Here is a 26503-nt window from a genome sequence, read left to right as displayed (position 1 = left end):
TTATCTGTTAGCAAAAGTTGATGGCTGTAATGGTGATGGTGGGGTTATGTTCAGTACTGCAATGAAATAAGCAAGAACTTGAGTGTGTATGTAGTACTTTGTTGGCGGAGTAAAGTGGCATGACTTGTGGATGATGGTCTCATGTGAGTTCCTTGTGATTTGACCATGTTTTGGTTGTATCGCTAAAATGTCTTTTGTCAGGGTATTCTTTTTTTTTCTTGAAACATATTTAAATTTCCAAATTGGTTTGATGTGTAAAAGCAGAAATTTTATATCAAACCGCTGAACTGACATTATTGTGCAGTTTAACTGCTTATTTCTCTCTTGCTTTTACAGAAACTCTAAGAAGAAACTGGGAAGATTTTTCTTATTATTATGACACCAAATTGGAGAACCAAGAAGAGCCTTCCATTGAATCATTGGAACAGAAACACATAACTTTTTCAGTGATGTCCTACAACATTCTTTCTCAAGACTTACTGGAAGACAACATTTATCTTTACAGACACTGCCGTTACTCTATATTGAACTGGGCGTATCGACTGCTAAATATCTTAAAGGAGATCCAAGAACTTAATGCAGATGTGAGTAGAGATGGTTTACTTGAGAATAACAATTATCAGATGATTGTAACCTGGAAGTAGTAAAGTTCTGTGAACTTAAAATGTTTACATGTTGGCAATTATTGCTTGTGCCATCAAATGCAGAATATCTTGCTTTGTATAAATTGTCTCCCACTTTCTTATATGACTTGTAGAAACTATTGTGCTTTTCATTGGGCTTGTAATAGTTTATACTGTTCATTGGTGGGTATGAGTGCAATAATTTATTCATTTGATCTCTGTATTACTTTGACTTTGAGTAAAGCATATGCACAGTCATTCAGCTGTAGCTGCAGAGCACCTGCCCTGCAGGTATTAGGACTGCTGGGCTGATAGAGCTTCCTCTAGCTGTAATAACATAGAGACCTGTTACGGCTTGTTTCTTTAATTCTTTCCTGATATGTATTTGACCAGAAACAAGGCAATGACTACAGGCTGCTTTCTACATCTTTGGATAAAATGTCTCAATTTAGAGACTAATTGTAAAACAGGTGTTTTTAGTAGAGGATGTCAGCTGTGTGTGGTCTTTTCAAATGTATCTTCCACCTGTTATACTTTTTCTCATTCCTGTGATACAGTTCCTTCCAAATGCTGCTGTCATTGTCTCCCTCAAAGGTATGTGTGCCTACTGCAAGCTAACCCCTACCCAGCTGACATATCAGGTGCTTGATTCGTTGGGGATCCACCAGGACACAAAAGTGTAGAAGATATTTAGAGAATTTAATGATGCCATTCAGCATCATAAAAATGCTTTGGATAATTATCTGCTTTCTGAAAGGTTAGAAATGTTCGACAAATTGTCTAGAGCAGCACAGAATCTCAGGTAGTTTTGCTTAGGTGCAAGTTCCATTTGAATGGCCCAAATGCCAACTACTTCCAGAAGAAAGGTTGAAGAAGTTGAGATCAAAAGGAAACTTTTCCTCTAAAAGGCACAGAAATGAGAAAGGTGAACAGTCCCAAGAGATCATTGGAGTGATGCATCTGATATACATACATTGTTTTTTCCATAATCAACAATCAGGAGGCATAGTTGGTTTAGTGAGGTACATCCCAAAAGGGGCAACAGATTCAGTGATGGGCATAATAAGAGTGGAGTAAAAGGAGTTGCATCTTCTTTTAACCTTGCAGAGATACCATGAAGGATAAGTTGTGTTAAGTATAAAAGTTTTCTAACCACCACAGAGACATAGTCAGAGGAAAGTCTGCTATCACCAAAGGTATCTGCATTCTTGATGACTGTGTCTTATTTAAAATGGGACATTATCTCTGTGGCAGGTGGAAGTAGTGGGAGATTTACCAAAGGACACTCTGCTGCATCTCTTGAAGTTGAGAGTAAGCCCATGATTAACACACCAGCCATTTGTTTGGTGTAACCATTGCTGGAGAATTTGAGTATAGGAGTGGGATTTGATATCTTCCACAGTTTACAGTTGTCTACAAAGTTTGTTATCCAGAGTGTACTGATTGTCAGCTTTCATGCCAGAGAGGTGTATACCAAAAAGGAGGGGACCCAGGAAAGAGTCCTATGGGACACCATTGGTAACATTTTTCTTTGTAGAGGAAACTCCCTCAACCTTAATAGCACGTGTTTTGTAAAATAGCCATTTGTCTGTCCACTGAGCTATGTATGGGTTAATGTTGAGGTGGGAGAGTGTCAGTAATTCCAGCATGGTGCAAGTGTCGAAGGCCTTGACAAGGTGATTTCAGTAACAATTTCAAATAACTCATCTGGGTTGAGCAGACAAGATTTGCTTTTTACAAAGCCAAACTGGTGTCTATTCTGGGATATAATGACACCTATATCATTATTTATTACTTCAGCTGCAGTACATTCCATAACCTTACAAGTAATACTAGTGAGAGTAAAAAGCCTGTAGTTTTCAGGGACGGTAGATGGCCAATTTTATGCAAAGGCACCAGAGCAGCTGATGTTCATCTTAGTGTTACAGTACAAGGTATTGGGATTTCTGCTGTACTGAAGCCCACAGCCATCTTGAATTCCAGAGTTTTTACCATTCCAAAGCTGGCGGCCATTCTTGCTGTCCAACGTCAGAACATTGGTGATATAAAAGTGTAATATCTGGCTTCATCTCCATTTCTTTCTGGTTAGTAGTTTGTACAAAACTGCATATGCAAGTGCCATCAGTGCATCGTTTGACTTGAAGTACCAAAGGATTCAACCTTGGGAACTTTCTTAATCTTAATAGTATTTTGATGGTGGTGGTTTTGTGTTTAAAAAGTCAGCAATTGCTTATCTTGTGTGGAAATGAATCCCCCACAAAGACTACCACTCCCATTGCTTGTTCTGTTTAGTACATCTGCATGATGTGCCAAACTGTCCCTTTTGTCCTTTGATTTAACAGTAAAACCATAAAATGCAGAATTGAATCTCTCCAACTGCATTTAGAATCAGCTAAGGCTCAGCCTTCACATACTGTGGCATCCACTTGTTCCTGGCTGTTGGCACAAAAAAAATGAAAAGACAAATGCCTGAATGAGAAGGGATATGTGGAAGGATGAAGACATTACTGTGTCTAGCTCCCCACCTTGTGTAGAGATCACTTACTTAGATGATATGCTTTTGCATCCCCCTGGCTTGATATTTTTTAGCCCAGAGTCTGCTGGCATGTCCCCTCAAGAAGCTGCCGTGACTATAGCCCAATCCTTACATTCTGATGCCACACCAGTGTTGGTTTGATCCAAAGCAACTAAGCAGGCCATGGCTTCCAGTGCCAGGGTTCTGGTGATGAGGGTGAAGGTAATATTCCTTTGGTAATAGTTTGGGAGGAATTAACCTGGGAAATGGATCAAGCTCATGACCACCCACCCATGAATCAAATTCTTGTCAACTGATACTAATGCTAAGACACAAAAAACAAGTAAGACATATAGGTTTGCCCCTGCCAACTCTGGCCAAACCACCTGTCTTTTCAGCTTGGGTCTCCCCGCAGGATCTAGTCAGATTGGTGGAAGACTTCATGAAGTCCAGGTAGCCCAACTTGGAAAGGGAACCTGTGCCAAGAACATTTCCTGGGGTGGAAAACAAAAGGATTCAACCCCCAGTGAGATTCAGGTTTCACAGTCAGAGGATGAAGAGGAATTTAAGTAAAGCATCTTTCTCCTCAGTAGTGTTTGGATTCTGATTCAGAAGATCCCTTGCATCAGCTTTGCCTGCTGAGGATTTATCTTACCTTTCATAGAATGAAAGAATCATTTAATTAGGAGTTTAGGGAATTCTCCCAGGCCTAATTTAGTTAAAAAAAACCTCTTGAGCCTCCCTGCTCCTAGACCTTTGGCGATATCTCCAGTTCTCAAAGTTTTAAGTTCATAGGTAGGTTCATAGATTAATACTAGACTAACTGCTCGTGTGGATCATTTTAAGCCTAGCCAATTGTCCCATGTGAGATTCAAACCCTGCACCTTTTGTTTATAAGGCAAACACCTTGACCATTATGCCAACCTCCCAGTCATAAAGATAGATGATGCATTTGCATCATCACTGCAGATTGACTGACCCCCCCCCCACCAGAAAACCTGATCATTTGTGTAGGGTACTTGAATTCGACAGGCACTTGTATAGGATTCCAGTGATGGATCTCTGGAATCAAACAAGGGATCAAATGGGCCTGCAGCCAATAATCCCTTTTTATTAAGATAGGGAGAGTATATTCATAGTTCCTCTTGCCAAGAAAACTTGTACATCAACTACTTAACCATTAGAACTCAACTGCAAGTTCCACATATTCAAATACGTTTAGTTAGTCCAGGAACAAATGACCAAGGCAAAGGGGATACACGATAAGAGCCTCCAGAGGGACATCTATAAATTGTGTATATCAGGCTTCCAGGTGTTCAGATATTCACTTAAAGGAGGCCATGATGCTTTGGATCCCTCATGTAGGGAAGCTGCTATGTGGTCATGCCTCGCTGAGGGCACAACCTCTATTAAAATAAGTTAAAGCCCCACTTAGCAAAGGATTTTTCTGTCTGGGTTCCCAGCTGAAAAGGTGTTTTGGGAGACTGGAAAAGGAGGAGGAGATAAATGAAGTCAGTAAAGGAACTCTCTCTCTCTCTCCCCTACCCTCAAATATATCAGACACTATCCTAGCAAGTATTGGCCCTTTTCCCTAAAACAGGAAAACGCTAAACCCCTTGGGGAAAAGGGCAAAGTATCCAAAAAAAGTGGCAAACAAAGCAGTGTCCTACACCAGTGGGGTAGTCTATTAACCCAACCCCCCCACGGAACAGCTTTGACAATGCTAAACAGCCCCCCAAAAAATCTCAACCCAGCCCGGTTTCCCCCTAACTTCCTGGGAGGGAGGCTCACATCCTTCTTAAGTCATTGGGAGCAGATTACGTAGGACAGAGAGTCACTGCAGATAACTGGAAATGGCAACTCTTTACCGTTTTGGAAAACCTCACCCTTTCTACGCATTCTCACTCATCCAAAACAGCAAATTAAATTGATTTCCACCTTTTTTTAGAAGATCCACTGAAACAGGGCGTTGTCCAAACAATTCCTTCATCAGAAGCATTCACTGGATTCTTCTCATGCCTCCTCTTGATGTTCTAGAAAAGAAGGAACACGGAGACGCATTCTGGGTTTTTAAAAACTCAGAAAATTCCCAGTAGTACCAAAATGCTAACACTTCTAAAACACTTGCCTCATATCTTCCTTCCCAGGGACTTGGATGGTGACTTTGAATTTGAAGCATGTCCACACTCATGTTCATATCCTTAAGGAACACAGGAGATTCCTGCCATTTCCAACAGGGGGATCACACTACCAGTTTTAAGTGTATGGATTGTCTTGATATTCTTCTGTAAATATACTATTAATGTCTAAATGTTTCTTCACCAAATATTCCATTACGCTGTTCGAGATATGTGACATGTAATGATGTTTTTGAGATATGTAATGTTTTTTACTTTGGGAGCTTTTCTCCCCGGGCCTCCACTGAAAATGGACATATATCCAGTCGGACTATCCCGGTTAACAAATGTAAAATAAATAAAAAATAAATAAAAAAATGTCTTTCTATTCAGCTTATTTACTGCACCCAGAGTATTTACCAAGTGCCTGGCACAAGTCATTGTCTTTTGCAGCACTAAGGAGATCCATATTTACTCATACCTAGACAGTTGCCTAGTCTAGCCAACATATTCAACAGACCTTCTGATAGCCATGGAAATCACCATGGATTGCTTTCAGAAGGTGGGCTTCACTCTCATTATCCAGAATTCACAAGTAACACTCAGCCCTGGGGTTACCATCCTAAGGGGAGACCTAGACTCAGTCCAACAGAGGACCTTTATACCAGGGGGGATTATTATTGCTATTGTTACCTCTTGCATCTATACAGCAAACAGACTGTTACTGCAAGGGAATTTCTAAAGGTCCTGGGGTGTATGACTTATTGTATTTTAATAATTCCTTTGCCTAAATTGCATGTGTGAAAACTGCAATGGTTCCTTAAAAAAATTGCTGGTTTCAACACCAGCACTGTCTAGAAATGCCAATCCCTTTCTACCGTGCTTGAAATAAGAAATTCTGTGTCGGGATGAGAGCACTGAAGCCAACCAAGGATCCCCTTCCAATTTTGAGAAGCAGTTTAGACCCTAACTGCTGACAGCCTGGTCATAGCTTGGGGACCACATCTGGAACAACTCAAGTCCAAGGGACATGGAACAAGCACCACCAGACAGCTGTACACATCATTGTAAAGGAGATGTTGGCAGTTATTTTGGCTTTAAAAGTTTTCCAATAAAGACTGGTATCAGAAGCAGTAGGGGTGGCCACGGTGGTACAGCAGTTAGTGTTGCCGCCTTACAGCAAGAGGTTCTCCAGTTCCATTTGTTGCATTTAGCATTTTACCTTAAATAAAGACAAGACAATCATTCCTCTCTTTCAGTGGTATTTATTACACATGTGTGGGAGCCTCATGGAAAGTACCAGGGAGACTCCCCGAACAAAGGAATGCATCAGCTTATATGCTGGTAATACTGCTGACAGTACAAAAGTATAAACTAGACCAATTAAATTAGTACAAAAGACAATTGACCAATCAGTGGTTTACCCGTAGGCTTAAAGCCATTCACATTACTACATCTCTAGGCAGAAAAAGAAAATCGGATGCATTTCCATATAAGGCACATTTCCTGCTTTCAAGCAGGCTCTTGTTTTTCAGTACTTTTCCACTATTCACAGTTTACTCAGAGTTCGCAGTACAAAGTCCGTCTTAATGCATGCAGATTGTCACATACTCAGTTTCCTTAAGCACATACTTTGGCCGTTCATATTCTACAATCCCCCATTTGAAGCTGTGTAAGCATCACTATTTAGTCTATCATACATTTGCCCTAAGTCTAACATAACCATGTGGCTGGTTCCTTCAACATTGTCAGACATTTTTATTTCATCATCCATATTTATGACTGCAGGCATATAAAACGCACCTTTTTAGTAGTCTTAAAAGACATTAATTTCAAAATCAGTGCTTTGATTAAAAACACAACAAGAAAGGCAATAAGAGTTAATACTGTGATTAATAAAATTAGCTTCAATAGTCCACCTCCCCAACCTGAGAACAGGTTGGTTAACCATGCCCATGTTGAGTTATCTGCCTCCTTGGCCTTAGAGAGTTCAGAGACTCTCTGAATGAGTTCGCAATGACTTTCAGTTTCATGCTGATTGTCAGGAATAAACGTACAACACTCCTCCTGGATTAAAGCGCAAGTTCCACCTTTTGCCGCTAGGGTGAAATCCAGAGCCATACGGTTTTGGAGGACTACCGCTGTCATAGCAGTCACTTCATCAGTCACTAGTTCTAAAGCAGAAAATGTGGCATTGCTTAATACTTCAAGCAATTTGGACAATTTTCTCAGTTTCCAAATTGATTTGACTGCTCCGTATGCTGGAATTATACCAGCCCACGATATGACATCATCACCCAAGTCCATATGAGATAGTCCTTTGGTGCCAGCATGAGCTAAACATGATGATAAATCCATGAAGCGTCAGTTTGGCTTACCGGATTATCAGTCTTTTTTACCTCTCGAACGTTCCGAATTTTTCCTTGAGGCAAAGCAGATACATGTCGGATGGCTGGGACTAAATAACCTAAGAAACAGCTACCAGACCAGTTTCCCGGTAGCCATTTATCAGCCTTTCTACCACATATAAAATACAGTCCTCCTTCCAAGAGCATAGTGGAAATGTTTGTAGTAACATTATTATTGAACACTACTTGGGAGAATACGTCATCTAAATCTAACTTAAGTTGTGAGAGTTGTGAGTAATTTGTCATTGTGGGGCTATTTTCAAAGATCCATACTGCTTTTGGCCCCAGCATCGTTCCAGTCACATTACAGGTCTGCCAGTCTGAATAATTCTTGAATGGTGCAGATGCAGAGGCCCACCACACTGAATAGGAAACAGACCTATCCCGTGCCGTAACGTTACTTGACTGTAAGGCTGTATAGTTAGTAACGGCACATACCCTCTGAATTGTATTAGTGCAGTTACTTGAGCCAACTTTCTTTATTCCCTTTTGTTTTAGGCATAAAATGCCTTGCTGTCGATATGCCAAAATCAGAGCTGCAGTTCGATTTGAATGTGTCTTTTTGCACAATCCCCCAGAAATGTTAAAGAGGATGGTGGGATACTTTTCAATAGGTAAAGGACTAGCTGTCATTGGCAGGCCGTCATGCGAAGTGGGAAGAGCTGCACAAATCCAGCAATCAGAAATGTTGAAGGTAGAAGCTTAAGCATATTTGATGGCCTGATAGGTGTTGAAGGGTGGATGCCAAATAGCTTGCTTGGTTTGATGTGTCGATGGAGCAGGAAATAAAAATGGCCACATTAAAAATAACAGTACAACAAGAATGACCACCAAAATGGTTGTCCAATATTTTTGTGGAAATGGTAGTTGCACCTTCGTGATCTCAGGAGTTTGAAGTTTTCCAAAGGGATAGATGTTAGGCATTGTCAGGTACTCAAACAGTTCTACTTTGAGTACGAGTTGCAATGGGAGGAGAATCTGGAGTTGAAAAAGGTAAAGGCCGTTGGTCTTTGGACGGCACAACTTTTTTGACGTGTGAAATGAGGATCCAGGTTGGAGATCCTTGCAGTCGCACAGCAGATGACATTGTCAGAAGAACCAGGAAGGGCCCCTTCCAGTGCGGCTGGAAAGCTGTTTTTCTAGAGAAGGACTTAACGTAAAAGCAATCTCCTGGTTGTAGGGCAGATGACAGAAAAGGATCTGGAAGATGTTAATCAGCTGCTACTTGTCAATGATGAAACTGTAGGAAGGAAACAAGATTTGCAGTACAACAGAATATCATTATCAAATGCATCATATTCAGAAAAGGGTGGTGGTGGAGTCATGGGCATACGCAGAGGGCGACCCATGAGAATTTCATGAGGAGAAAGACCCTTAGTAGGATGCGGTTGTGCTCGCATAGAAAGTAAGGCTAGTATTAAGGCCTGCACCCAAGTTAAGCCTGCTTCTGAAGTGACTTTAGCAGGTCTAGTTTTCAAGGTCTGATTCATTCGTTCAGTAATACCTGATGCCTATGGTCTATACGGACAATGAAATTTCAAAGTGATGCCTAACATTGTACACAATGATTCAACTAACTTAACAGTAAAATGCGTTCCACGGTCAGAGTATATTTGACAAGGAACACCAAAACGAGGTATCAATTCATAACACAATTTTTTGCAACTGAAATAGCATTGTTTTTAGCACATGGGTAGGCCTCTAACCACCCCGAAAAAATAACAGTCAAAACATATTTAAAACGAGTACAAGGTGGGAGTTCAATAAAGTCCCACTGTAAGGAACAAAATGATCCCATTGGTTTTGGCACCAGTTGAGCGGGAGCCAGAGTGCCTTTTGAAATATTATGCTGTAAACAAGTGGAGCACGTGCTCAAAAAATGTTGCACAGAAGCAAAGTCCTGGGGTGAACCAATCCTTTTGGATTTGTTTGATTAATGCTTGTACCCCTACATGAGCTGGCAAATTATATGCTTTTATAAGAGAATTTAACAGATATAGGGCAAATTAATCTGCCATCAGGATGCTGCCAAATTGAATCAGAGCGTTTGAAACAGCTGTGGGCCAGCCATGTTTTTCTTTCTGATTCCGATGCTTCACTTTGTAAAGTTTTTAAAACAGTAATGTCAAAAGTAACCGTTTGTAAGATAGGCTGCAGAAATTGTCCCTGAACAGTATGTGAAAGAGCAGCCTGTTTGGCAGCCCAGTCAGCCAAGTTATTTCCCTTAGCTACTAGGGAGTCATTAGACTGGTGAGCTGCACACTTGACAACAGCAATTTTAGAAGGTAATAATTAATCCTGTAAGAGGTGATCAATATACAGGTAATTTTTAATCAGTGCCCCAGAGGATGTCAAAAACCCCCTTTCAGGTACCAAAATCATGAACAACATAATGGGCATAACGTGAATAAGTATAAATAGTAACAGATCTGTCTTTGGCCATTTTACATGCATGCGAAAATGCCACTAATTCTGCGGCTTGTGCGGAAGTGCCAGGTGGTAATTGTCCAGTTTGTAAAACCTCAGATGGCGAGCAGACTGACCATGCAGCCTGGAGTTCACCAAGATTATTTTGTAAACAGGACCCATCTACAAAAAGAACTAAATCAGGATTAAGCAAAGGAACATCTTGCAAATCTAACATGGGAGAAAGAACAGTGTTAACTACAAGCACACAGTCATGTGGTTCGCCCTCGTCACTAGTTGGAATAAATGAAGCAGGGTTTAGTGGTGGGCAATGTGTAATTTGAACAGTGGGATTACTTAATTAACTTAACTCATATTTAGTGAGGTGAGCATTAGAAAGATACTGTGTTTTTGTTTTTAAGAGTAATGCTTGCACCGCATGAGGTACTGCTAGTATAGTGTCATGTCCTAAAGTCAATGGTGCTGCCATATCGATCAAAATAGCAGCGGCTGCCACCGCTCGTAAACAGGGTGGATAGCCAGAAGCAACAGGGTCTAACTGAGTGCTGTAATATGCTATAGGTCGATAGCCTCCCATACGCGCTTGTGCTAGCAGGCCCAGGGCAGTTTTGTTTCTTTCACAACAGAAGAAATCACAACAGAAGAAAACAAAGGGTTTAGAATAATCTGGGAGCCCCAGGGCAGATGGGTTTATCAGTACCATTTTAATAGCCTGAAAGGCGTTTTCATGTTCAGGGGACCAAGGCAGAGGGTCTGTGACCTTCTTTTTTAGAAGCTGTAACAGAGGGGCCGAAATTTCTGAAACATTGGGCACCCACTGTCTACAATAGCCTGCTAGGCCGAGGAACCCCCTGAGTTGTCTTTGAGTTACAGGACTGGGGGCAGTCTGAATGGATGTAATTTTACTTGGAAGTATTTGAGATAAACCCATAGAAATGATGTGTCCCAGGTATTGTACCTTTTCTTGACAGAACTGCAGTTTAGATTTATTTACCTTAAAACTTTGTTCAGCTAAAAACTTTAAAACTAGAAGTGAATCCTCTGTGCAAGACTTAGTATCTTGTGAAACTATAATAATATCATCTGCATATTGGACCAATACTGAACGTGGTGGTAACTGTAAGTCCTGCAGTTGTCTGTGCATCTCTCTAGAGAATAGGGTTGGAGATTCTACATATCCTTGGGGTAGTCTGGTCCAAGTATACTGTTGGCCCTTATAAGTGAATGCAAACAAATACTGACTATCTGAATGTACTGGGATAGAGAAGAAAGCTGATGAGATATCTATAACCGTAAAACAACATGCTCTAGGTGGGATACAGCTTAAATTCGTAGCTGGGTTTGGTACGATTGGAAAAACAGGCAAGACAGCTTTATTGACTTCTCGCAAGTCTTGCACAAATCTGTAAGTTTGTTTACCAGGTTTCCTTACCAGTAGAATTGGAGTATTACATGGACTTGTTGTAGGTACTATAATTCCTTGTTGTACCAAGGCCGAAATGACGGGGGCAATACCAGATGTAGCCTCCACTGTCAAGGGTACTGTGGCACCCGAGGTAACTTTGCTCCGGGTTTTAAGGTTATTTGTACAGGAGTGACTGAAATCAGAAATCCATCATCATTGTCATGAGTGGTCCATAGATGAGAGGGTAATGAATTTTAATGCTTATTTTTATCGAGGTCAGACTGCATACATATTGTTTGCAGAGTGACATTTTCATCTAAAGTAGCCAAAATACTATCTTGTTTATCTGAAGGTACTTGTATATATACTCCTCCAGCTGTGCAGGAGATGGTTGCTCCCATCCTACAGTGCAAATCTCTCCCCAATAAATTTAAAGGTGCTGAGGGTCCTGCTAAAAATGCATGATTGTCTTGTAAAGGTCCCAAAGTTACTGGGACGGTTTCAGAATATTCAATAGGAATACCAGAGACACCTACCCCTCTAGTTGTGTTATTGGTGAGGGGGACATTTATTGCTGCTTCGCCAGCTAACATAGATTTGGTTGCTCCAGTGTCAATTAAAAATGGGTATGATTTATTTTTGCCAAGTAACATAACATGTGGTCCATCTTGATCCACAGGGATGAAAGGGCACAACTGCTGTTGTCTTTGTTCAGGGAACCTTCATTGTAATGGCTGCTGATTGGATGGGGTCCAATTAGAATTCCACTGAGGTGACGTATCAGTGGGTGGGGCAGGTTGCTCAGCCAGATAACGGATATTCATTTCTCCAATGGCCTACTTGGCCACAATTGAAACACTCCATCTGATTATTATAACTTTGGGGTGGGGCTGATTGTGTTTCCTGCCAGTTTTGTCTATTTTGCTTTCCTGCCCCTTGGCGTCCACCTCTCCCTCTTCCCCGTCCTTTCTGTCCTCGCTACCCAAAGGCATTACACATCTGAATCTGCGCTTTATCCAATTTTTCCTGTAAGTCCTTTTTTTCCTGTGCTAAGTGGTTGGAGAGGTATTGCACTTGTGTGACTAACTTATGCAATCCAAGACTAGATCAGTTTAAACATACTTCCTTTAGCTTATCCAGTACTTGTGGGCGTAACCCATCTACTTAGGCAGATGACAATCCACTCTGTGCCGGCCCTTCGGTGGGTTCTGGGTAACCAGAATAAGCCTCAAAGGCTTCAGTGAGATGATTTAAATACTCGTCCACAGGTTCATCTTCTTTTTGAAGAACTGACTTGATTTTGGACCAGTTGGGTATGGGTGGGACTATTAGTGTAATAGCATCTACTATACGCTGTCTGACCACTTCAAACCCATTATCTCCTTGTGCATCATGTTTTGGAATCGGAGTAGGGACATTAGCATGGTCCCAAATTCGTTTCATCAGATCAGCCGGTATGGCGTACTGAAGAACTGCCCTGACTTCTTCTATTGTAGGATTTTGTAAACAAATGTGTCCCGCCAGCACACGCTGGAACTTAGCAGGATTAGTCCAGATAGGCGCTAGTGATTTGGTAATGGCTTGAAAATCAACCGCCGACCACGCCCTAGGTACTACAATGGTCGCTGGTTCCTTTGCGCTTCTAGCATGAGCTGGGTTAGGTACCTCCCTCAAAGGTAACATCTGTCGTCATCTGACGACTCTGATTCTGGATTAAATTTATCTGGCCCAAAATATCCATCCCCACTGTCAATTATAGCGGGGAACTGGCCAAAATGCCTTCGTCGGTGTAAATGTTGCTTCCCTTTTCCTTTATAATAGGGTTTAGAAGTACATTACAGCTTTTGCTTCTTTGAGTCTTACTACGAGTTCTTGGTCCCTTTTTTCTATCGCTCATTTGTGAATCAGATTCACTAGACTGACTGTCCGCAGCTTCTTCTCTCTCTCTCTCTAGTGGTGGAATCTGGCTGCTGTGTTTCAGCTCCTTGTTGAGCGAGGGGGGGGGGGGCTGATACTGCGAGGGTGCAGTTGGTGGTGGGGTAAGCCAGGCATTATCGTCTTCTGACAATTCAGTTATTTGCAATTTAGCTAATTCCTTTACAGGATAAAGCCTCTTAAAGGGTGGGTCCTTCAAGCATTTACCGTTTACTACATCTAAATTACTAGCAGTGTGTTGTAATTCCCTCAATTGCTGTTTTAATTTTTGCTGATTATCTTTTAGATTACTAATAACCAAATCCTTTTCTCTTTCTTTTGCCTCTGTCATCCAATCATTAAATGCTGCCCAGCACAACCCTGGTATTCTTCTCCCTTTTTTTCCTTAACTTTCCTTGGAGATTAAGCAAAATATCTTTATTAAAACTACCATTTTCTGGAAAGGCGAGTTTACCATCACCCTTTGTGAGGGCGACCCACTGACTTATAAACATACAACTGTCCCGGGACACAGGAAATTACATATAACCAGCTGGTGTACCTCTTTCTGGCTCCTTTGTGGTTCCCACACTCGCTCCCATTTTCACACAGTAAGCTATACTGTATTTTTACAGATTTAGCTGTGACGTTTTGTAAACGTCGTTTTCCCTACTCTCGTATCTCTTTTCACTCTTATGTCGCCAGTTTTTCATTTTAACCCACTCTCATACTGCACAATCAATAACAGAAAAGAAATGCATGCCACTTACCTCAAAACAACTTAATGAGAGGAATTATTACATTTCTATAAAGTTATCAATACCAAATTTTAAAGCAGGCAAGTACAGGAAATGAAAGAAACACTGCCAGAACAGAAAATTCAGTCATGGGCCCTTTCACTAGCAGTATTTCATTCAGTCCCCAACTGCCGCAGCTGTTGTCAATTCAGATCCGAGTAAACAGCATAAATTGTTGCATTTAGCATTTTACGTTAAATAAAGACAAGACAATTCTTCCTCTCTTTCAGTGGTATTTATTACACATGTGTGGGAGCCTCATGGAAAGTACCAGGGAGACTCCCCGAACAAAGGAATGCATAAGCTTATATGCTGGTAATACTGCTGACAGTACAAAAGTATAAACTAGACCAATTAAATTAGTACAAAAGACAATTAACCAATCAGTGGTTTACCCATAGGCTTAAAGCAGTTCACATTACATCTCTAGACAGAAAAAGAAAATCTGATGCACTTCCATATAAGGCACATTTCCTGCTTTCAAGCAGATTTATGTCTTTCAGTACTTTTTCACTATTCACAGTTTACTCAGAGTTTGCAATACAAAGTCCATCTTAATGCATACAGATTGTCACATACTCAATTTCATTAAGCACATACTTTGGCCGTTCATATTCTACAGATTCTCGGCTGGGGTGCCTTCTGTGCCTTCTGTGCGGAGTTTGCATGTCCTCCCTGTGGTCACGTGGGTTTCCTCCGGGTGCTCCGGTTTCCTCCCACATCCCATATACATGCAGTAGGTGGATTGGACACTCTAAATTGGCCCTAGGTGTGAGTGTGTGCGTGTGTGCCGTCTGTGGAAGGTTGGGCGCCAGACTGGCAACTCGACACCATAAAACTCCACTGCCAGTCATGAGCATCCAGATGATCTGCTGTGGCGACCCCTAACTGGGAAAAGCCGAAAGAAGATGATGATGATGATCAGAAGCAGTAAAAATACTAATGGAAATCACTATAGTAAACAGGGAGAGAGCTCATTCTTACTACCTATGCCAATTCGCAATGAAGCCTCCTTTTTACTGCTGACATTTTGAGAAGATTCCTCCTAGACTTCAATGAATGGATACTGATGTTGATAAGGGAAGTTTTTTCTTGACCTGACAGTGGGGGTGTGCCAGATTTAGACCTTTTTGCTTCCCCAGAAAACTGAGACATCAGCAAGTTTTGTTCAGTGACTCCCCAGAGAAGGCCATTGAGAACAGATGTCTTCTCCTTCAGCTATACAGACTGCTTTCTCTGTCTTTTCCCCAGGGTATTGCAGAAAGTGAGGACAGATGGACCAAGAATGACACTGATGGCTCCTTTCTAGCCCAGGCAGCACTGGTTCTCCTTCCTCCTATCCCTCAGAAAAGGGAGAATTGTCCCTTATTCATGAAACTCCTAACTCAGAACAAGGGATCTGTCATTCATCTCAATTTGAAGACACTCAAATCGACAACTTGGGTAATGCCCAGACAGTCATTTTCTGAGGTCATACTATTGATACTAAAGGAGGGCAGAAAACTGAGTAAAATAAGATTGTATGTGGCAAAATGAAAATGTTTTCTGTCCGGTGCAAGGATAAAGATATTCACCTCACCCATGCAACCTTAGAACGGGCACTACAGTACCTCTCCATGCTGTACAAAGGACGGTCTTAAATTAAAAGTGCATGCTTCTGCTATTTCTGCCTGCTTTCCTATGTCATCTCCTGCATAAGCTCACCCACATATAAAGCAATTCCTAAAAGTGGCCTTACATCTTAGGTCATCCAGGCAAGAGCCTTAATCCTTCTAGGACCAAATTATGCACTGGAAAAAGTAATACTACCACCCTTTGAGTCAATGGCTTCAGCATCACTCAAATTGCTTACTTGAAAACAGCCCCTGCTGCTGGCACTCACCAAAGCCAGACATATATCCAAGCTGAAAGCTCTGATGTGCCAAAAGCCTTTCCTCATTTTTCACAGGAATGGAAGTACCTTTGAGAACTAGCACTTCTTTTCCAGGGTGGTGCCTGAGGTCTCCTTGAACCAAGCTTTTCATATCCCTGTATTCTTGCCCAATCCACAGAACAGGGGGGAAGTATCATACACTCCTTAGAAGTACACAAGTAACTAAGTTTGTACTTGTAACAAAATTCTCAAACAGATGTGACCAGCTTGTTGGTGGCATTTGCACTAGGTAAACACAGAAAACCAGTGAGCAAATGGACTGTTCGCAAATGGATAGCCTACTTTTGCTTTTTGTTAACATGGGAAGCAGATTTCCAGCTACAGGGCTCATTCAACAAGGGCAAAAGTAACACTGCAGCATTATTACACAGGCCATTCTGAAAGCAGCTAATTTGTCATGTATGTAAGCCTTCACCAAACATTGCCACCTTTGTGTCATATTTGCAGCCAGAGCTGGATTCGCATCTGCCTTAGTGTATATAGCCTGTTTTCTCCCACCCCAAATACTCTCCAACGTCACCAATAGAAAAGCTTTGAGAGTCCTCCCAATGCTTAGTACTGCAACATTGACTACGATGAAGAGAGTATAGTTGTCTAGTTAACTTACTGTAATTGTAGATCTTTGAGTAGCTTAGAGTTGCAGTACCTTTTCCCCCTCCCTCCTATACCCCTCATCTTCTGCCTGTGGGATGGGGTATTTACCCTGACTCACCATCCCCTTCCACCTGACTCTGTCAGCTCCTTTATCACATTGTCTCCAGTTGTCAGTAGGCTCAGTGGTGCAGGTCATGCTCCAGTACCTCAGTTAAGAAAAATCTGAAAATGATCCCAGCCGACAAATCTTTATACCACAGACATCCAGATGTGGGATGGAAAGGACATCTGCCAGCTGGGGGATGGTGAAAGACTCAGGTATCTGGGTCATCTGCAAGATTCAGCATGGCAGAAATCACAAAACCTATTACTTCAACACTAATCTACTCCAACACCCACAGTTATTGTAAGTTAACTACATAGCTGCACATTTCCTTCATTTAATCACTGTTGCAGTATTTCAGATACTTGTGGATTATCCTAACAAGGGTAACCTGACGTCTGGCTGGGGAACCAAAGCCAAAATTTCCTTCTTGATCCTCCACACATCTGGTGTTATCCCCTCAACCCGTAGGTGTAGGGGATACATTAGCAGACATATGAGCATAGAGTCCTCAGGCCATCTTAATGCCAGTCTGAACACTGAAGCTTTGCTAGTGTGAGTCTGAATACTGCCTCGTGTGATGCTACAACTGCCAAGGGTTGGACAAATAAGTGCCCTGTTGGGGAACCATCTTTTTCTTGTTTCTTATCTTTTAGATCTGATGATGTCCTCTTCATTCTTCCTCACAGATGGGTTACGGATCTGATCTTCTACTCCAACTAGGCCGCATTTTCACAGATTTGGATCAGAGTCTCGAGCTCCTCCGTCTACCCATAATGCTCTACTGTCTACCCAAACCTCCTTAGATCTCATTTGCCGCCAGCAGTGACAGACTTGGTTCTCCACAGTCTTGAGTAGAGAGCGCTTTTCAAGGCTTTTCAGCTAAGTTTGCCTTTTGGTTATTTTTATAGCTTCCATTTTGCTCATCCTCCCCCACCTATAGTTTTCACAGGTGTCAGGGCTTCTTATTCTTCCCTTCTATGACATCTCCTTTTTCAAGCCTTGCATTCTCCTCCTCATTTTCCCGTTTTGGCTTAGTACCTGGGGGGGGGGGGGGGGGGGGGGGTAGTTGTACACAACAGTTTCTTTCTGTGTAGTGTTACTTTCTCAGTTGTTTTCTTCTGCTGTTACAGGTGTACTGTATTTTTGTGTGGAATAATATCAGATAAGCCTACAGGGTTTAAGTGCTGCTCAGAATGTGGACACAGAATTCCACATTCTGATGCGCACAGCAGGTGTATATATTGTTTAGGGCCCGAACATCTCAGGTCAACTTGCCAGATTTGCAGGGTATTTAATCCTAGAGGTGTATTGCTGATCGTAAAAGACAAGGTGATTCATAAAGACCTGTTACCTGCTTCAGATACTTCCTCTCCAGGGGCTGAAACCCCCTCCAAGAGTACGGTCGGATCCCCTGACCCCAAGATGCGCTCTCACATGCCCCCTAGGGCTTTGTTGGAGCCTCCCACCAAAATGGCTAAACTTTCAGATCCGACATTGTCTGATTCAGGACTACCTTCTGCACTGATGGATCTGAGACTTTCTTCGGATCTGACTGATTCTTTGGAGTTGAGGTCCTCTCCTAGGCCTTGCACCTTTACCTCAGATCCAAAGGGCTCAGATCTGAGAGCTCAGAGCTGGACATCGAAGTTTACTGTAAGGTCAGTATCCGCTAGTGTACCATCCAAGATACTCCAATCCCCAGCAGAATTCCTGGCCAGGGTCTGTGGCTTCCTCGAGACCTTCTAGGAACTTTTCAGATATTGACATGGACAGGATGATAAGGAAGATCCTCAGACTCGGATCCAGATGGGAGTATTGCCCACTCCATCCCCTCTGGGATCTGCGAGTGCTTCTGTTGCAGTACAGTCTACTTCTCTGATCTAACCATAAGTAATGGAGTCCCAGGATCTTAGCCACCCAGGAGAGTCAGCATCGGATCAGAGGAGGCTTTCTTCCTCGACTCAGTCACTTTGACCACCTCTGCTCCGATGTCTTCGTATCAGAGTAGGTGTCTGATCGGGAGGCCAATGTCTGATCCAGGGGGAGGAGTTTGGAGCCATCTCTTCCTCTCAGTGTTTCAGTGCTTGGCAAATTGCGTATGATCCTGCCTGGAAGCCTTGGATCAGGGAGTCCTGCCTTTTTTTTCTTTGGTTGCTTCAACTGTGGGGAAGTTGGGGAGGGATTCTCTGGGTCTGTCAGCATTCCAGGTTGCGGACAGGGTTCTCTCTTAGAGACCCACTCGAGCTATGTTCCTCCCCATTGTCCCCCTTTGGATTTGAGAATTGAGCTTGTCATACCTGTCCAGGGTCAGCCTGCCCTGAGGGGTCTTTAAACACTTTCCATGAAGAAAACCGCCTGCTCTTCTGAGACCTCCCTTGAGCACCCCACAGAGGAAGATGTTCTTCATGTTTCAGTGTTGCAGTCATCACACTTGGGTTATCTGCCTGCAAGTAGCCCTCAGTTGGCTCGAATACCAGAGACTTAGTATTTCTGCGTCGGTTGCTGTCTCTGCAGGACTGACGTCAGGTCGTCAGGGGTATAAAAATAGGCAGCCAGTGCCATTAGATCAGTCTTTCTTGCCGAGGAGCCAGAAGCAGTTTGCACGAGTGCTGGTCGGCTGCTACCTGAGTTTTTCGTTTATGAATTGAGTCATCCTGAAGTTTTCTAAAGCTAAGTACCCCATTGGGGATCCTTTTTTATTGCTTTAACCGATGTCAGAAAAAGTTACAATTGTCTTGCCTATAGGTAGAAATAGGTGTGTGTGTGTGTGTGTGTGTGTGTGTGTGTGTGTGTGTGTGTGTGTGTGTGTGTGTATGTATATATATATATATATATATATATGTGTGTGTATATATATATATATATATATATATATATATATATATATATATATATATATAGATGCAATACTATTTTGAGGTACTGGTTAATCCTATGAATTATTCTAAGTGATGGTGTGTAGTGCCATGTTCTGATAATTTGTGCAGTACATCTGTATATTCACATAGCATTACTGTGGTTCTCTATTCACTATACTTTCTGCTACAACTACTTTGAGCTTACATGCATACACTTTTTTACCATCACTCTACTCTCATATTTCCCAGTATTCTGTTGCTATGACTTACTGTAGTCCTTCCACCATCTTATTTTTGTATATGTACTAACTCTATTGCCTCAGTATAATTTTTACAGCTTAGTATATATTTTTTTCTTCCTTTCATTTCAGAACCTGTGATTACTGCATCTACATACAAGTTCAGTGAGACTCTGTCATTGTTTCATGTAAGGATAGTTGTCATGAAGAACCTCACCGTGTATCAACTTTAATCAATTAAATACATGCCTACTCTGTGAAATAGAAGGACCCTTTACTAAGTTGTCCACTGTTTCGTTTTGCTTGACCTATAAAATGACCTGGTTTCTGTCAAATTATACAATCCCCTACCAGATTTGACAACCATAGCAAAAAATGAATCAATCCTAGACTGGACACTTACAAACAAACCCTCTCTCCGTCTCCAATCTGGCTGTCTCCCTGATAGTCTGTGATCACCTACCCACTTGCCTTCTTAGGCACCACATTTGCCCTACTCAAATATCATTTACAAACTTTTCGCAACAAAAGACATTTTCCCCTGAAGTCCTCAAATCCCTGCTGCAAAAATGTGACTGGTCCCCTATAAAATAGCTCCACCTTGACTTGGCTGTTCAGTATTTCAATGACAAATTCCTCAATATCCTAAACAACCTAGCTTCCTTTAGAAAGACCGTTCTAACTCCAGGCACATACTGTGGCTTACCAATGACACCAAGCAGCTCCTCAAACAGAGAGACAGAGCCTGGTGCCTATACCACAAGACCAAAAATCAAGACTCCTTTCTTACCTAACGTCAGTTATGTAACTTTTCCAAAAAAAAACAAATCAGGCAAGGCAAAAAGCTATACTATACAACAGTGCAACAAAACACCAAAACAATCTCCAGAAATTTTGGGGAGCCATCAAACTACTAAAGCCTGGACAGATCACAGCCCCAGCTCCAGCCACAACAAATTCCATAGAGAGCATTGCCTCAAAGTTTAATTCAACTCTATACTCCCCCTATCTGTTCCTAATGAATTAAACAGAACCCTCCAATGTCCTTCTATTCCTGTTTTGCAGTATTCTAGTTGTGGGATTTCCTGCCCTCAGGCAACTCGTACATCGGCTCCTATACAAAAGCTTCAGTTTGGCTGTTGCAGCGTGCGCGGGACGTCAGATGTAAGGCCATAAAGCAGGGGCTTTCAATGTGACGTCTGCACACTCCATTCTCAGAACTTTTCAACCGCAGACCTACGAATCGTATGATTGCTCCTTCTCAGACGTCATATGTAAAAGCTAAGTAACTCGTTGGGTTTCTGTTTTTCCTTTTATAGCCGACTGTTATTGCTTAGGCATGATTGTTGTAGCAATTTAGCTGATGTCAGGTAAAAAGGGAAAATGCCAATGCAGGTGCCAGATATGCCATAAAGACGCCCATGATAGGTGTGTTTTTTGCTTAGGCCGGGAGCATGACCATTCCACCTGCTCCATTTGTCAGTCATTCGTGCTGAAGAACCTACTCAGCCATCTGGCCACTTTAAACCTCTACCTAGAAAACTATTGCCTTAAGCAGTTAGCCCTAAGAATGGATCCTGCATTGGAGGCCACATTCGGACCTCCATTTGAGAAGGCCAAGATTCCTCGGCCTTCCTTGTCTGCCACTTCATTACTGGGCGCCCTGCCAACTGCTGATCTAGGAGTTGAGAAGTGCCTGGCAGATCCGTTGACTTCAACAATGTCCTTTGGGGAAGCTGTTGCTCAGCCGACAACCAGCACGTCCTCAGAGCTTACCTAGACACCGAATACCGTCGATGTCGATGGGGAACCAGATTCTGTGGTATCTCTGACCGGGATCCAGACTTCGGAAATGCTTGGCTCAAAACCTGACTCCAAGCCAGTTCCAAATTCCACCCCGGCCAAAAAGAAGCATAAAACCAAGCATTCCTCCTCCTCTGCAGAAGGCCTACCAGACTGGCAGTCCTTCACTTCCTCTCTCATGCAGGCCTTTATGGCCCTTAGGCCTTCAACCTCAACCTCCACTACTCTGCCTTTACTCAACCCTAGGCCTGCCTCAGCCTCTTCCCTCCCACCCGTGACCTCTCAGGTCAGGGAGGAAGAGCATGATTCTTCCTTTTCTTCCTCAGAGGACTCTATTTCATATACCTCCCAGATAGCATCTCCCCAAGAGTATTATTCTCCTGATGAGGAATTTGTTGAAGGGGATTCTCCCCGAGATATTACCTTTGGTGAGACCATCACCAAGATGAAAGATTATTTCATATGGGATACTTCTCAAATTACTGACATCCAAAAGAGGTACTTTGAGCTGCTTCAGGTAGAATCCCCCTCCCCTTCTACTGTTCCTCCAGATGTCCTTCAAGGATGCATCTGCAGTCCTTACAAATGGGTTGTCCTGTCGTCAGGCAGCCCTTCGGTCGGCCGGATTCCAAAGTCTGGGTCTGGCCTCGGCTGGTGTCGCACTTCACCCGACGTCATCTCTGCTGGTCTTCGGGTATAAAGGCATCAGCCGACGCCATTTTCCTCAGTCTTTCTTGCCGCGTGGCTCAAGCAGAAGCTGTTCGCAAGTGCCGGTCGGTCAGATCCAGAGATTACTACTACCGAATACTACTTCAAGACTTCTAAAGCTAAGTACCCCGTTGGGGACTCTTTCTTGCCTCAGCCGATGTCAGAAAAAGTGAATAACTGTTTAACTTGTGGGAAACAAATACCTCATAAAGATTTCCTCTCTTACTGCTTACCTTGTTTAGGCCCAGACCACGACGTAGCAGCTTGTTTAGCCTGTGCTTCCTTCAACCGACGAACGCTTAGGCGTCGGTCGGAGTTTGCTGAACAGTTTTTCGGCTCAGATTTTGCGTACATTATGCCGTCGGATCCTCCGACTACTCAAATTAGAAAGAAACGCAAAGAAAAGGACCGACACTCGCGGTCCGCGGTTTCGGCCGAAACCACTGTTAAGCAAACCGCGAGTGTCTCGGTTTCGGCCGAAACCGAGCAAACGGTTCAATCTTCAGCCGAATCCATGACTACTACCGAGGCCCCTTCTACCCTTGTTGAATCGGCCACTGAAGTTTTGCCTACTAATGTGGTTTCTCTAGAATTATCGGACACCATCCCTTTGGATGTCTCTACCCCAGCACGTGGTGCTGCTAGGCCTCCTGCAGCCATGTCTATAAAGGCCTTTGCCAGGGCTAAAGCAGCCAAAACTGCTAAGTCTGTGCCTGTTAAGCCCCCCTCTCACAGGCCCAGTTCCAGTTCCCAAATGCTTACTCTGGCAGAGGATCTCATCTCTTTAATAAGGGGATCCCAATCTCACCCAGACAGGGCCTCTCAACCTCCAGAAAAGAGACCTAGAGCAGAGCCCCCTGAGCCAGTGTCCTCAGATGACTCTTCTGATGTTTCAGACAATACAGACAATCCAGAGGCTCCTCTTTCTACTTATGAAGATTCTGATGCTGAAGAATCTATTCCTTCTGCCTCTCCACCAGAGGAATTTTCCTTTGGGGAAACCTTACATGCCATGAGAGAGCAATTCCAATGGCAGGGACAAGATTTCTCAGATTCAAGAAAAAGGCTTAGGACCTTTTTACACTTACCGCAACATAGGCCCTTAGCTATACCTCCAGTTCTTCCTGTTGTGGATGATGCATTTAATGATGTTTGCACTGCTCCTGATACTTTACCTCCAGCCCCTGCTAAGCCCGATAGGTTTTACAGGGTACCGGACACTCATCACCACTTATACAAGGCTTCTTTTGCAGATCCTGAGACTATCTCCCAGGGGCCTAAGGCAGTAGCTTTGACCTCAGCAAAAAACCCTCTCCCTTCTGATAGGGAATCCAGGTCCTTAGAGAGATGGGGTAAAAAAGTATACACCTCTGCTACTCTCTCAGCTAGAGCTCTGAACTGTCAGTTTCATATGATCCAATACCAAGAGTTTATGCTTGATCAGTTAACTAAGAAACTGTCCTCTGATGATTCCTTAGATAAGAAATATGTTCTAGAAATGGTGAATAACATTCAGCAGGTTAGTAACCATTCTTTAAAATGTGGCTATGATGCACTGGAGGCTTCATTTAGATCAGCCATGACTGGCACAGTTATAAGAAGGCATGCATGGCTGAAAGAACAGGTCTTGCGGATCATGTTAAAGCAAAGCTGTTAGATGCTCCTATGGATAAGGTCAGTCTATTTGGTTCTCCTGCCCAACAAGTAATGAAGAAAATGGAAGAGAAGGCAAAATCTGTACAAACAGTTAAAGATTTCTTACAGGTTCAGCCCCAAGGTTCAGCAGGAACTGGCCTTCCAAAATTCGTCCTTTCCAGACTCCTCTAAAACCAGAGAGCCTGGAATAGACGTTCCACAGGCACAAATCAATCCAAAGGGGGTGGCTACAGGGACGCCAGTGGCAAGGCAATAACCAACGAGGCACAGATACAACCACTACCACTGCAACAGGACAATCACAGTGACTTGGCTCTGACACCGCCTACCAGGGAACAAATAGTAGCACCCTTAGGCGGAAAGTTAGCCTTATTTTCAGAAAACTGGCACTACATCACAAGAGACAAGTGGATTTTGCAAACTATAGACCAAGGCTACAGGTTTCATTTCCACACCTTACCAGTAAAAAGAGGAATGCCAAACCTACCACCAAATCAAAAGACAGAAGCCCTGAAACAAATAGCTCAATTAACAAAGATGAGAGCTGTGGAAAGGGTACCACCTACAGAACAGGGCAAGGGATTTTACTCCAGACTCTTCCTAGTACCAAGAAAAGAGAAAAGTTGGAGACCTATTCTCGACCTGTCCGCTTTAAACACATTCATCATTGTTCCAAAATTCAAAATGCTGACCCTACAGCAACTTCTTCCCATGCTGGGAAAGGAGTATTGGCTGGTAACTCTAGATCTCAAGGAGGCATACCTGCACGTCCCCATACGACCAATTTGCAGAAGATACCTCAGATTTCTTGCAGGATCAGAGCATTATCAATTCTCAGCATTGCCCTTTGGCTTATCTACTGCGCCCAGAGTGTTCACGAAATGCCTGGCATCAGTAATCGCTCATTGCAGGCTTCAGGGAATCCAAATTTATCCATACCTGGACTGCCTGATACAAGCGGACAACAAAAGCAAGCTGACACAAGACTTACAAAGAGTCATTTGCTTACTACAAGCCCTGGGATACACAGTCAATTTAAAAAAGTCAAGATTGATACCATCCCAAACAAGAACATTCTTGGGTGCAGAATTGGACACAGTAAAACAGATGGCATTCCTAACTGCAGAAAAACAAGAACAACTTCCTCTTTACTTCCTGGCATTAACAAAGCAGAACAAACTAACAGCAAGGGAAAGTACTGCAGGCCTTGGGCTTCATGGCATCCTGCATAATCTTGGTCCCCCATGCCAGACTGCATATGAGAAAGCTACAGTGGTACCTAAAGAATTTACAGTCTCAACACAAGCACAGCTTAGAAACCGAAATACCACTGATCCCATGCCTGAAAGAAGAGTTCCTATGGTGGGCTCAGGCATGCCAGTCAAACCCAGGTTTGTCCTTCCACAACATTTAAACAAGCCAAACCATCACAACGGACGCCTCAGACCTCGGTTGGGGGGCCCACATGCTGGACAAGTGCATTCAAGGCTTATGGACCCCAGATCAGCTGCACCTGCACATAAATCAAAAAGAAATGCTGGCAGTAAAACTAGCAATCCAGAATTTCAGACCATTCCTCAAAGAAGGCCAATTGATGATAAGGACAGACAACACCACAGTCATGTGGTACATCAACAAACAGGGAGGCACTCATTCATACCCCTATGCGAATGGCTCTGGACCTATGGAATATGGCCCTGAGCTACAACATTCAATTACAGGCAATATTTGTACCGGGAAAAGAAAACATCCTAGCAGACATGTTAAGCAGAACTACCTCGGATGCTCACGAATGGATGCTACACCCGGACATCTTCAAGGCCATCACAAAGAAATGGGGAATACCACAAATAGACCTATTCGCATCCCCACTCAATCACCAGCTCAAGAAATTCTGCACAAGGACATACCACCCACTTGCTTGGAAGGTGGACTCTCTATCCTTCAATTGGAAAGGCCTGACAGCATATGCATTTCCACCTCTTCCTTTGATGCACAAGGTACTACTGAAAATCAAAGAGGAACGTCCAAGGATAATCCTGATAGCTCCAAATTGGCCAAGACAACATTGGTATCCATTGCTGAGGAGCATGTCTCGGGGGGGAAACGTGGACACTGCCCCTGATTCCTTTGATGTTAACTCAGAGCGACTACAACATCCTGCATCCAAACCTGAAAACTCTGCAACTGACTGCCTGGAACATTACATAAGAGCAACTAACCCAGATTTATCCCAAAGGGTTAAAGACATTATCCTTGAGGCCCGCAGACCTTCAACAAGAAGGAACTATGCAGGAAAATGGAAAAGGTTTGTCATTTGGAGTACTGAAAGAGGGAAAGATGTGTCAAAGGTAGATATTGCCAACATCCTGGAGTACTTGGCAGAGCTTCTCCATACAG

The 26503-nt window shown here is 42.9% G+C and overlaps 1 protein-coding gene across 3 annotated transcripts in view; it reads left to right on the top strand.

The window, feature by feature from the left end:
- The first annotated feature begins 338 nt into the window (after positions 1-338).
- The window catches only part of ANGEL2 (angel homolog 2), a 1508489-nt gene continuing 1482324 nt past the window's right edge, over positions 339-26503 (top strand). For 2 of the 3 annotated variants that reach the window (XM_044055502.1, XM_044055503.1), the window contains exon 1: positions 348-584. In XM_044055502.1, the coding sequence (XP_043911437.1) occupies positions 450-584 (135 nt within the window). In that variant the 5' untranslated portion in view covers positions 348-449. Of the gene's footprint in view, positions 585-26503 lie in introns of all 3 variants that reach the window. The other variant, XM_044055504.1, reaches the window with a different exon arrangement.

Source organism: Protopterus annectens, chromosome 1.part2 (assembly GCF_019279795.1).
Source record: "Protopterus annectens isolate FY-2018-M chromosome 1.part2, PAN1.0, whole genome shotgun sequence".
Lineage (NCBI taxonomy): Eukaryota > Metazoa > Chordata > Ceratodontiformes > Protopteridae > Protopterus > Protopterus annectens.
Note: the sequence above shows the minus strand (reverse complement) of the source record. Positions and strands in the feature narration are given on the sequence as shown.